The sequence below is a fragment of the Mucor mucedo genome (genome assembly GCF_025094135.1).
Source record: "Mucor mucedo strain NRRL 3635 chromosome Unknown EV154scaffold_5, whole genome shotgun sequence".
Lineage (NCBI taxonomy): Eukaryota > Fungi > Mucoromycota > Mucoromycetes > Mucorales > Mucoraceae > Mucor > Mucor mucedo.
The window spans coordinates 342,540-355,374 of NW_026252289.1; the positions used below are offsets into that span (position 1 = coordinate 342,540).

The 12,835-nt window shown below is 37.0% G+C and overlaps 3 protein-coding genes across 3 annotated transcripts; 2 read left to right on the forward strand and 1 right to left on the reverse strand.

The window, feature by feature from the left end:
* Positions 1 to 1,959: 1,959 nt before the first annotated feature.
* On the forward strand, positions 1,960 to 3,398 carry EV154DRAFT_558447 (uncharacterized protein; the record flags this gene model as incomplete). The annotated part of the gene is made up of 6 exons (XM_051605487.1): positions 1,960 to 1,983; positions 2,056 to 2,257; positions 2,318 to 2,529; positions 2,616 to 2,708; positions 2,769 to 2,875; positions 2,927 to 3,398. 6 exons carry the CDS (start codon positions 1,960 to 1,962, stop codon positions 3,396 to 3,398), a joined length of 1,110 nt encoding a protein of 369 aa, XP_051462873.1.
* Positions 3,399 to 7,947: 4,549 nt separating this feature from the next.
* EV154DRAFT_476476 (uncharacterized protein) lies at positions 7,948 to 9,175 on the forward strand (the record flags this gene model as incomplete). Its single annotated transcript, XM_051598038.1, has 4 exons — positions 7,948 to 8,119; positions 8,186 to 8,593; positions 8,743 to 8,821; positions 9,082 to 9,175. 4 exons carry the CDS (start codon positions 7,948 to 7,950, stop codon positions 9,173 to 9,175), a joined length of 753 nt encoding a protein of 250 aa, XP_051462874.1.
* A 2,056-nt stretch (positions 9,176 to 11,231) lies between these two features.
* Positions 11,232 to 12,233, reverse strand: EV154DRAFT_239975 (uncharacterized protein). Its single transcript, XM_051594544.1, has 4 exons — positions 11,827 to 12,233; positions 11,555 to 11,766; positions 11,449 to 11,500; positions 11,232 to 11,413 (listed from the first exon to the last, which is right to left on the reverse strand). Exons 1-4 carry the CDS (start codon positions 11,962 to 11,964, stop codon positions 11,336 to 11,338), a joined length of 480 nt encoding a protein of 159 aa, XP_051462875.1. The 5' UTR covers positions 11,965 to 12,233; the 3' UTR covers positions 11,232 to 11,335.
* Positions 12,234 to 12,835: the final 602 nt, after the last annotated feature.

Here is a 12,835-nt window from a genome sequence, read left to right on the forward strand (position 1 = left end):
AACCTCATTCGTTCTTCGACGTTCTATTTAGGCTGTTAATATTTTTTTGTTTTTGACCTGAAGAAAGTAAAGACATGTCTTACTGTTGTTACTGCCAGACATCAGTGCATTGAAACGCATTTGTCTTTCAAAATGGTAGTTGTAGCTGGTGATACGGAGCTCGACTCCTTGAGGATTTTTTCTTAAGCATTGGTCGCATTTACAAAGATGAAGAATCATTTTGGCAAAAAATAATAAAAAAAATCTGAAGGGGGAAAAAAGACCTTTTTTATGATGAGATGATAATTCTATTTTTAACTGTGAACCTTTTTTTTTTTTTTTTTTTTTTTTGCTTTTTTTTTAAATAAAGTTGCCGCCAGAACTACTTTCCTCGTTATTAAAGAGTGCATTTACTATCGAAAGTCTACATTATTCATGATATCTTCATATCATATAAAAACAACCTGTTTTACTTTTAGAGCACCTAGCTGTGGGGCTTAAAATGTAAAATTAAGGTTTTTGCCTCGAGCAATGTCCTGAACGTTTTGTTTGTCTTACCTTCACGTTTTCCAAAGTTGAAAATTGATGAAGCAACAATCATCCATTTTTCCTTCTTCAATAAAATAAACAATGCCAGCTATTTTGACAAGGAAGAAATCTTACAGAGAAAACAAAAAATATCTATCCAGGTACACACAACCTTTTTAGTGCTCTTAAGGGTAAGAGTTTTTTTTAAGTGTAACTGCTGCAGTGCTCTTACTGTTCTGGTCTAACCCCTTTTGTGATTTCAGATGACCATCGATTAGAATTTATTGATACTACGGTCTCCAAAAACTACTTTAATATTGAATTTAAAGAATCTGTTCACTACAACGCGATACCCATTTGAACGATTATTAGATATCATACACCATAGCTCCTTTTTGCGTAAGACATCATTCTCTTCATTTTTTGATGGATTAAACTATTTAACCGGCTTCTCTTTTTTTCATAAAAAAAAGAGGTACGAATTTTCTAAAAATCCTGCACCAGTTCCATGCAAATAGACACTGTTTCTTGCACTGGTGTGTTACTGGCATTGTGCCTTTAACCACTAGGAATGATATTCACTAGAGTTCTTGTTATAACATGGTATGTGTTATAATGAAGAGGCAAGCTAAATTGTAATTATTCGGTTTAATAGGAGTAAATACGACAGAAGTGCCGAAAGTTTTTGTTCCTTTGTTTTTATTTATAACCCTTCAAAGCGGAATAACAAACTAATTAACAACAGAATGCTCTACTTATGGTCTATCCCTGAGTTTTGATTGGACACACCCATAGCCAGAATGCCGACGTACGTTGCCCCTCGCCCTGAATCCCCGACTACTGGAATATTCTGAAATCACATGCTGAGATTCAACACCATCAGTGTCCAGAACCTTCCCAGACCTTCCAAGACTATCCATGCAATAAACCCCCGCTTCCAAGTATCTCCGACGCCAAGTAATTAGTAGGCTGAAACCAACACTAAGACTAATTAAGTATGCCAAGACATTCTTAAATGCAAAGATATAAATACTTCGCCTTCCCCGTTCCATGTCGATTATCTTGTATTCCTTTCCCTTCCTCCTATAATCATTTATTATTATTAAATCTTTTATAAACCACTCTTCCTTTGTCTTTGTGTAACTAGTAGGTATCTTCTGATATTATTTCTATAATATATTCCTTATCACATTCCTGACAGGGACAATGACGTTGAACTTATTTCCATTCGGATGAAACTCAATTAGCCAAACTTGATGTTCAATGTCTGCCACATTCATAGCCGCGAATGTTGCTTGCGCTGAGCCTGAAAGAGTCTTGACAATTCGAACAGACATGTCGTCTCGGGTCACTTCATAAGATTCATTGAATTTGACTAGCGTCAAAACTGGGAGATGACATTCGAATGAACATGCTTTAAAGAAACCGAATGGCACTTAGAAGCTCACAGCGATGGGAAACGTGAAAGTGGCTAAGGTAAAAACAGAAAAAGAAAAAAGGAGTGAGATGCTAACTGTTAAAAACAGGGATCGACTTACTTTTTTGTAGCCGGTGGTACAAAGCGGTGTTAATGCTACTTCGTTTGGTGCTTCTAGTGCTTGGATAAACAACAATGTCTACTCCTCCAGCATGTACCAAATACGAAGGAACGAGATTAGGCGGGCACACCATCCGTACCTTGCTTCCCATTTCTTTTTTATTTCCTTTCAGTCCAAAGAAATGGGAAATAAGAAACGCAAGAGTCTTTCTAGTAAGTATTTTTTGGACGACAATATAGTTTGTACAGAAACTCATAAATTGACTAATGTAGACGAAGACATTACCCATAACAAAAGAAAAACAGACAAGGCTGAGGAAGCTGATAACGAGCAGGTACCACTTCATTACCCTGTTTCTTCAAGCAGTGGTAATGATAGTGGTCCTCCCGTCATCGGCTCTTCCAGTGATGCCGAGTCTAGTCAACCACCACTCCCCAAAAAAAGGAAGCCAAACACAGCCATTCTTCAAAAAGAAACGAAAAAGGTAGTACGTAAAGATACGTGTTATATGACATAGATATTAATGTATTTGCAATAGTATTTTGGAGGATTTCAAAGCCCTTGTTATAGGAAGAAACCGCTTTGACAACGTTATCCCCCGAAGGGAAAGAAACCGTTGTGGGTGCGTTATGCCCAAAAGGGGAGGAAACCGCAAACCGGACAGTAAGTTTATCATATATTTTTTTGTGCACCTTGCTGAAGTCATCTTTTTTTTTTTCAAAGGAAAAATACAATATTTGCAACAGCTGCAATGTCAAGATAATTGGAACAAGTCTTTTGTTCCAGTTGGCAGCACCAAAAAGCAACAGTTGTTGCATGGGATGTTATAAGTAAGTTAAAGAACAAAAAGAAAAACATCGACCATTAATCATTGTTTTTAGGCTGGATGGATTTCTTTCTTCAGGCCAGGATAAATCCGAGTTCAATATGTGGTTGAAAACCCACAAAATACCCAGTAATGATCGACCGCCGGTGTTGTCCGAAGAAACGCTGACAAAACGATTGGGCGCCCGAAGAAAGGGCATGAAAATCCGTATCTCCAAAAAAAAAAGCAACGGATCAAAACTTGCTTCAGTCGAACAACTAAAGAAAATGTGCAAAGAAAGTCAGTATCGATGCATAATTACCGGGTGTGAAATATCTTTTCACGATCTTAAAAAGCAAAGATACCCATATTGGGCACTTTCCATCGACCACAAGTTCCCCTTAACGCACTGCAGAAATGATCCCTTTGCCTGGACCATTGGCAATCTCCAAGCCATGGCCGGCAGCATTAATGCTATCAAGGGTGATCTGTCTGATGACGAAGTTAAACGTTGGTACGATCAGTACTTCTATAAAAATTGTAAATAATAAAAATCCCTCTTAGCTCAGTTTTTCTAAATAATATCAATATCATTTAATCGTAACCTTCCCTCGTAAAAATTAAAAAGCCCGCCGTTCCATGAATAGGGGTGAAGAACCATTCGATACTGTGTGGAGAATATCTTTGATATAATAATAAAATTAATTTCATATCACATTAAGGATGGATAAGTATATAAAGTTTAATCATGAATCACACATTACCCCACTTGTTCTCATTCTACTTTTGATGTCTATACACATGGCATACCCTGTGGCGAGTAAATATTTATTCCGCAAAAAAACAATACAATCGAATGGGCCTGGACTATAAAATATTAATAGATCGTGAGCACAAATATTACTCTTGTCATTTGATGTTGTAACTGTTGATTCCTCTGACTAATATTTATATGCTCAGTATGGAAGGGCTAAATTTAGAGACGTGTTGATTATTTACTATCACCAGATTATTACATCATGATCCAATAATCACTATGGCGGACATACCAGCAGCTGTGAACCAAATGGAAACATAACTGCCATTTTTTTATTTGCTCGATATCCCCAGCCAATAAGATTCGAGCAAAAGATTGCTACAAATGATCATAATATCATAAAAAAACAAAAGTGCTTCAAAAACATTTCTGGAACCGTCAATATGTAGTTTAGATGTTATAAAAACTATCTCGAACTTAAAATTAGATTGGTATATGCCAAAAATTTGTTGCAATATTGATCCGAATTTGATGGGTTACGGTATAAAAAATAATTTTTTGCGCCTGTGAAGCAAATGGTAACAAACTGCCATTTTTTTATTATTTTAAAAACCAGATTTATTTATTTTATTTTTTTTAAAAAAAAGAAGTTCTTTTTTTCGGTTCTGTGCTTCTTTTATTATCATTTTGCCCCAAGAAAATATGACCTTATTCTATTCGACATGTGTTCCATAAAAAAAAAGAAAAGTAATGAAACGAATGGCAATTACAAAAACTTACAAAATGGAAAGGTTTCCTTTATTTGCTTGAAGATTATCGTTGAATACATAGTAGGGGGCAATGACGTAGAACTGGTTTCCATTGAGAGGAAACTCAATTAACCCAACTTGATGTTCAATGTCTGCCACGTTGATGACCGCGAATGTTGCTTGCGCTGATCCTGAACGAGCCTTGACAATTGGAACAGACTTGTCGTGTCGGGCCACGTCGTGGTGTTTCATGACTTCAACTAGCGCCAAAAACTGTGGGATATTATTCAAGTCAACATGCTTGAAAAAGAACTGAACAGCACCTACAAGCCAACAGTGAAGGGAAACGTGGAAGTGGCTAAGGTAAAAATAGAAAAAGAAAAAGGAGTTAGGAGCTAACTCAATGAAAACAGGAATCGACTTACTTTTTATAGCTGGTGGTGAACATCACGTAATGGTTTCCCGACTTATCTGGTTCCTTTGTCTTTGGTAAATGCTGGAGGAGTAAATATTGTTGTTTATCCAAGCACGAGAAGCAATGGCAATTTCAGAATCACCGAAAGAAGTAGCAGCATTAGTACCACTAGATCTTCGGTAATATCTAGATAAGGCATCCTTTACTCGGCTACATCTGATATCTTCTATCATCTCACCATCCAGAGAGGCGTTACCACCAAACGGCGCCCAAAGCTGCACATCATCCAGGCTATCAGGAAGATCCATGAAATCGATGTCACCTGGTCCGGCTGGTACGATCAAATCAATTTCCCTCGTAATATCCATAATACCGTTGATGAAATTACGAATTGCAAATCTTTCAATGAGCATACTTGCATTTCTACCGCCCATTCTTCTTGATTAAATTAGTTTCGAGTATACACCAATCACTCTCTCCATAGATCTTGCAGAGTAACACCTCAAGGGACCTTGTTACTTGATGATGTATGGAACTTGAATCAAGTAATGTTGGACAGGACGAAACACGCTCCGAGAGATGTTTTTTAGATTGATTTGCTCCAGAAGATACGTGTGCCAAGTCGCAAAGAAGCTGTCAAAGGTAATATATTTCTGTTAAATAACTGATATCCCAATACTTTAGTATACCGACTTACCCCTCCATTTCATTGATAAGATCTGGTGTAAGATCCCACTACAATGCAAGAGCACAACCTTTGACCAAACCCAGGACGTTATTTTTGGCAGACCTGTTAGGCAGGTAGGGCACAACCAGTGTGGGAACAATGTACAAAAGGAAGTCCAACCAATCCACCGCACGTGTACCATCAATCTTTTTCAAAACATTGTCGAAGCTACCCTGGAAAGAAACGGGGACATGCTTTCTCGATGAAGTGATGCAATCCCCAATAATATCTAAATTTTTCTTGAGATGTAGAAAGGATAGTTGGCGATTGAGACGGTTTTATCTCGCTTTGTATAGTAGTACTTTTGATCTTTGGAAATTTCTACTGTGATCAGATCGTATAAATGTTTGCCGATACCTCTGGCTATAAGATGGAGCTCATCCAACCCAAAAAATGAGGAACCGGAAAATGTCGATAGCTCACTGAAAACACTAGGTTGGTAAATGTTTTTTATCTATAGTAGGTACACTCTATTAATCTCGAGAAAACAAAAGGTCAAGTCATTATACTTACAGGATTTCCAGTTATGTAGTCTTGCAATGGTCTCAATAGGGCAGAACTATCGTCGAAATACTTTCCATGAGACTTATTGTCTGGACTTCTCCCTTTCGATTCACAAAAACGACAACCGTATGTACTGGTATGAGAACCGATGTGAGCCATATCCGCCACAGCTGGAATATCACCAGAGGCCAGCAACAAATATACTTTGGAGCGACAGATTTCGATATCACCACGTTTAACAGCAAGCCCATGGGTTTCCAAATCCTTTAACTCGTCGATGATGGGCCGCAAGAATGAATCCAGATGAGTAGGTTTTTTAGGACCAGGTAAAATTGCTAGCTGTAACATATGCTCGTTTGTGTATCTAATGTCTAGTGTTTAGAAAGTTGTAACTTTTAAGACCAGTATAAGTTGTTACCTGATGGAAGGATCAAGATTGAATATCACAACGTGGATGATTGTAAAAGAATTTTTGCCCTTCTTTTGGTTTACAAACCCATCCGTGTAAAGACCAATGGCGATATCGTCAGGATTGGAGAACAATCCCTTTCTTACCAGATCCTTGTAAATTTGCCCATCGAAAATATCACTCATTTGCATGTTTCTTGATTCCCTGTTGGCTCTATACTTTAGAAGGTCTCTAGTGTGAGGATCAGCCAACATGTTGGAAAGAAGATCACCGATAGACATCAATTTCATACTGGCGTTGGGGACCTTAATCAATTCAGTGCTAGTCTTATATCGCTTTTCGTCACAGTCGATACATTGGTCTTCTTCATCATCCAATCCATACAATCTACAGCCGTTGGGACAGACATCATATTCGTGTCCATGAACACTGGATTTAGCTTTGACTAAATCAGCAACAACCTCACCATAGCTAATTTTGGCTCCGGGTTCTGAATGAATTACCAATGTGATGCTAGAAAATTTAATGTATCAAGACCATATGTTTATTTTTATTACCCATCATAATCTCATCGTGGTCCCGAATAACCGTATTAACAAATCTTACAATGTCCCTGTAAGCAGCTCTGGCTATCTTGTGTTGCAGCATCAATTGGGAAAGATGAATGCTCATTAATTCAGCTTTTGTGAATGTGTTGGAGCCGATTCTACTGGCTTGATAAACGTGAGCCCTGCCTTCATTTTCTTCAAAGCTGCATCCGCAATTATAATTGATTTGGTCATCAACATCCATGCCAACGGGGGTAGAGACTAAAATTATCTTGTAAGTTATTTTTAAAATAAGGAGATAAGGTAGTTATTTGTACCGTAATCACTGACGTCTCCATTATCAGCAGAATTATAATTGCTTTCTTGCATATCGGTATCTTCAGATGTTGTTGTTCTTATATGAACTCTCTTATGGTTTTGGAGTTGACGGTGACTGTCAAAGATCATCAAACAGCTGTCACATTCAAAAGCTTCACGAGGAAGTCTATCTCTTTGTCTGTTGGCATTTGACGAAGAGGGAGGGAATGACATTTGAAAATTTTGATATTTGTAGAAGTGTGATTTATATTTGGAAAATGTAAGCGGTGTAAGTAATGTCTATATGTAAGGTGCTTTTTATATACTCAATAACTTAAGTTTAAAATCGCCTTTTTAATTATTTCCCTTTCATAGTGACATACGTCAATGATGAAAGTTTCCTGGAAGATGACGACAGGTACGATATATTATTAGCTATGGTCTTTGACCTTAAGTATTAATTTCGATTTTGTTTCCGTCATTTAAATTTTAAAACGCCATGACATGACGACATGTCGTCAAAAAAAAAAAAAAAAAAAAAAAAATGACATAATTTAGATAAGCAGACAATTCAACTCCAAGTAACTAAAGGTGGGATAAAAATATATTATATGTACTAGCATATCTTCTTTTAACTTTTTTATACCTTTTTATTCATTAAAAAAATTTATTTTAAAACAAACATTTCCAAATGTCTGATATGAATATTGCACTCACCAATTCTGTTCGTAAAATCGAACTTGACGTTACCGAGATCAAACAAATGCTAGCTGCGCTGTCTGATCAGTTCAAAAATCAATTTGCACCAAACATCACCGATGAAGATGTAAATATGATACAAAAAAGTATCGTCGAACAAAGTGGTAAAGCATATCCTTCCCAGATTCTGATAATCGTGACTGAATCAGTTTTTTTTTGTATTTTTTAAGCTCTTGATCGAATCACCGAGTCGGTAAAAAGATCCCAAGTGATTGAATATCCTGATCAGCTTGGTAAACGAACGATTGACACAAATTCTGAAGAGTTTGAAGGAAAGAAGGTCTCGGGTAGACTTAGTATACTGCTGCAACTTTTACACACAAAAGACTGGCAGTTATTTTGTAAGGAAATTCCCGATGAGCAACAAAAGCCACCTCTAGTCCCAATTTCACAACGTGATTTGGAAATCAAACGAGTTCAGTTGAAGTCACTGGCACGTTCGTTGAAGCATGATTTGATTGACCTGGACCACCCTGACGTGTTAAAAAACTGGAAGGATATCCCGGCAAATGATAGGGATTTTTACATGTTGCGCCTGGAAAAGCTTGCGAATGACAAGGGATTCAAAATATACCAGTGTAAGAGAATGTGGTGTGCCAAAAGCTTGTTAAGGGAGAGCTTTAAAAGGGACAACCAAACATACAGGAGAAGGGTAACAGTAAAACATTCTTTAGCGGTTTCTTTCATCAATATCGTTAACAAGGTAAAAAAATGTAGAATCAACAAGATCCCGATAGTTCAGACTCTATCAATGACGCTTTCGAAGATATGGGTCGCGATGAGTCCCCCATCATAGCAGACGTGCTGTAAGTTTTTTTTATTGTTTTTCATGCTTGATATATGTATACTCATATGCGATAATTATTTTTTATACAGTTCTCCTCCACCAGAGGTAGCGAATGAACCTTCACGTAAAAGAACCAGAAGAAGATAATAGTCGTGTCTGGTCGACATGATTGGTCCATTCTGGTTTTTAGCTTCTTTATTAGTGTATATTTTAGCGTTCTTTTAGCTTACAATTTTTTCTCTCTTTCTTTTACTTTTATTTATCTTTTAAAATAAATAGCCTTCAAATAACAATGGTAAGGGTATATAGCACCTTCAAAATAACGGAAAGTGTGAACAATTATGTTGGAATTGGGTATGTTTGCAATGACTGAAGCAATAACATGTAATCTGTATAAAAAACTAAAGGGTTTTTTTTTTTAGATAAAAATTTAGCCTATTTTTTTTTTATTTTGATCAAACTGAAGTACGTCTGTATAATATAACCATTTTCCATAGATAATGGTCCTCATCAATAAACGGTTCTATCTTTACAGGTAAATAGCCTTTAAAAAGTTATGTTTTATTCTTATTGATATCATACTACTTAATATAGACTATTTCTTCTGTGTACCTTTCACTCAAACGACGACATTTTAGGAACACCACCGGTCAAATAATCATCGACATCAGAACTTAAGGCTGGTAATAAAATACAGAATTAATTACAATATTACTATTTCCTGACAATACTTTTATAGAGTGTTAAGAGAGTCAAAGGTAAGCTAAAGTAACATCCAAGCATTATAATGGTATATCTTATTGCCATGTATACAACCACATACCTAAATAAAAAGGTTAAAGTTATATCAAACCCTCCTATACACCACTGAGATATAAATAAACAATCCAATAAAACGTGCTTTACTGCCAATAATAACGATGAATAAGAAAATGTGAGCCTACCCAATATAGAAGAATGGGTCTAAAAGAAAGGTTAAGGGTTTGTCCGTTTAAAAAAAAATGGCAGCTGTGAACGTTTTGTTATTATAGAATATCATAACTGCCACTTTTACAAGCCAGGAAAATGGAAGCTGTGAATGATTTGTCTTCAACAAACTAAAATAGATGCCATTTTTTAAAACCAAAAAACAGCAGCAGTGAACCTCTTGGCTTCATTCAACTGTTAAAGGTGCCATTTTTGCCAGCCAAAAATATGGCAGTTGTGCCCCTTTTGTTATTATAGAATGTCATGTCTGCCACTTTTGCACGCCAAAAAAATGGCAGTTTTGTGAAGTAAATGGCAGATAGTTGCCATTGTTTCCGCCATAGTGAGCTCTAATATGGCTATAGCCTTGCTAGGTCACCACAGCGCTTACTATTCTCCCTAGAACTATCCCAGTTCGTTATATAAATATCCATAGTTTTTTCTCATAGACCATCAATACATTTTTTGAATACATTTTGTTGAATACATTTTTTATACGTTATTAATTATATTTTTTCGTCCATAATAAAGGGGTATCCAAGTTCTAACAGTATCGCTTTTGGTTTATTTTTTATTTTGTTCTCCATGCAAAACAAGAATAAATATTTACTCGCCACAGGGTATGCCATGTGTATAGACATCAAAAGTAGAATGAGAACAAGTGGGTTAATGTGTGATTCATGATTAAACTTTATATACTTATCCATCCTAAATGTGATATGAAATTAATTTTATTATTATATCAAAGATATTCTCCACACAGTATCAAATGGTTCTTCACCCCTATTCATGGAACGGCGGGCTTTTTAATTTTTACGAGGGAAGGTTACGATTAAATGATATTGATATTATTTAGAAAAACTGAGCTAAGAAGGTTTTTTATTATGTACAATTTTTAAGGAAATACTGATCGTACCAACGTTTAACTTCGTCATCTGACAGATCACCCTTAATAGCATTAATGCTGCCGGCCATGGCTTGGAGATTGCCAATGGTCCAGGCAAAGGGATCATTTCTGCAGTGCCTCAATGGCAACTTGTGATCTATGGATAAAGCCCAATATGGGTATCTCTGCTTTTTAGGATCGTGAAAAGCGATTTGACACCCGGTTATGACGCATCGGTATCCACTTTCTTGGCAAAGTTTCTTCAGCTGATCAACTGAGGCAAGTTTGGTACCGTTACTTCTCTTTTTTGTGATTCTACCTTTCATTGACTTTCTTCTTCCTGTCAATCTTTTGGTCAAGACATCCGGAGACATCGTTGGCGGCTTATCGTGCGTTGGTATCTTCTGCGTTTTTAACCACATATTGAAATCTGATTTTGTGTCGCCAGACTAAAGAAACCCAGCCAGCCTAAAAACAGTTATTAATGGTCGACGTTTTACTTTTTGTTTTTTAACATACTTGTTGCACCCATTACAACAGTTGTTGCTGTTTGGGGCAGCCAATGGAAACAGAAGACTTGTTCCAATCATTTTGACATTGCAGCTGTTACAAATATTACACGTTTGCTTTGAAAAAAAAAAGATGACTTCAGCAAGGTGCACAAAAAAATATATGATAAACTTACTGTCCGGTTTGCGGTTTCCTCCCCTTTTGGGCATAACGCACCCACAACGGTTTCTTTCCCTTCGGGGGATAACGCTGTCAAAGCGGTTTCTTCTTCTTCGGGGGATAACGTTGTCAAAGCGGTTTCTTCCTATAACAAGGGCTTTGAAATCCTCCAAAATACTATTGCAAATACATTAATATCTATGTCATATAACACGTATCTTTACCTACTACCTTTTTCGTTTCTTTTTGAAGAATGGCTGTGTTTGGCTTCCTTTTTTTGGGGAGTGGTGGTTGACTAGACTCGGCATCACTGGAAGAGCCGATGACGGGAGGACCACTATCATTACCACTGCTTGAAGAAACAGGGTAATGAAGTGGTACCTGCTCGTTATCAGCTTCCTCAGCCTTGTCTGTCTTTCTTTTGTTGTTGGTAATGTCTTCGTCTACATTAGTCAATTTATGAGTTTCTGTACAAACTATATTGTCGTCCAAAAAATACTTACTAGAAAGACTCTTGCGTTTCTTATTTCCCATTTCTTTGGACTGAAAGGAAATAAAAAAGAAATGGGAAGCAAGGTACGGATGGTGTGCCCGCCTAATCTCGTTCCTTCGTATTTGGTACATGCTGGAGGAGTAAACATTGTTGTTTATCCAAACACTAGAAGCAATGGCAATTCCAGAAGCACCAAACGAAGTAGCATTAACACCACTCGATCATCAATAATATTTAGAAAGGGTATCTTTTACTCATTGCGTGCTTTGTACCACCGGCTACAAAAAAGTAAGTCGATCCCTGTTTTTAACAGTTAGCATCTCACTCCTTTTTTCTTTTTCTGTTTTTACCTTAGCCACTTTCACGTTCCCCATCGCTGTGAGCTTTTAAGTGCCATTCGGTTTCTTTAAAGCATGTTCATTCGAATGTCATCTCCCAGTTTTGACGCTAGTCAAATTCAATGAATCTCATGAAGTGACCCGAGACGACATGTCTGTTCGAATTGTCAAGACTCTTTCAGGCTCAGCGCAAGCAACATTCGCGGCTATGAATGTGGCAGACATTGAACATCAAGTTGGGCTAATTGAGTTTCATCCGAATGGAAATAAGTTCAACGTCATTGTCCCTGTCAGGAATGTGATAAGGAATATATTATAGAAATAATATCAGAAGATACCTACTAGTTATACAAAGACAAAGGAAGAGTGGTTTATAAACAATTTAATAATAATAAATGATTCTATGAGGAAGGGAAAGGAATACAAGACAATCGACATGGAACGGGGAAGGCGAAGTATTTATATCTTTGCATTTAAGAATGTCTTGGCATACTTAATTAGTTTTAGTGTTGGTTTCAGCCTACTAATTACTTGGCGTCGGAGATACTTGGAAGCGGGGGTTCATTGCATGGATAGTCCTGGAAGGTCCTGGACACTGATGTTCTGGAATCTAACCATGAAATTCCAGAACATTCTATTAGTCGGGGGATGTATGGTCAGGGGCAAAGTGCAAAGTACGTG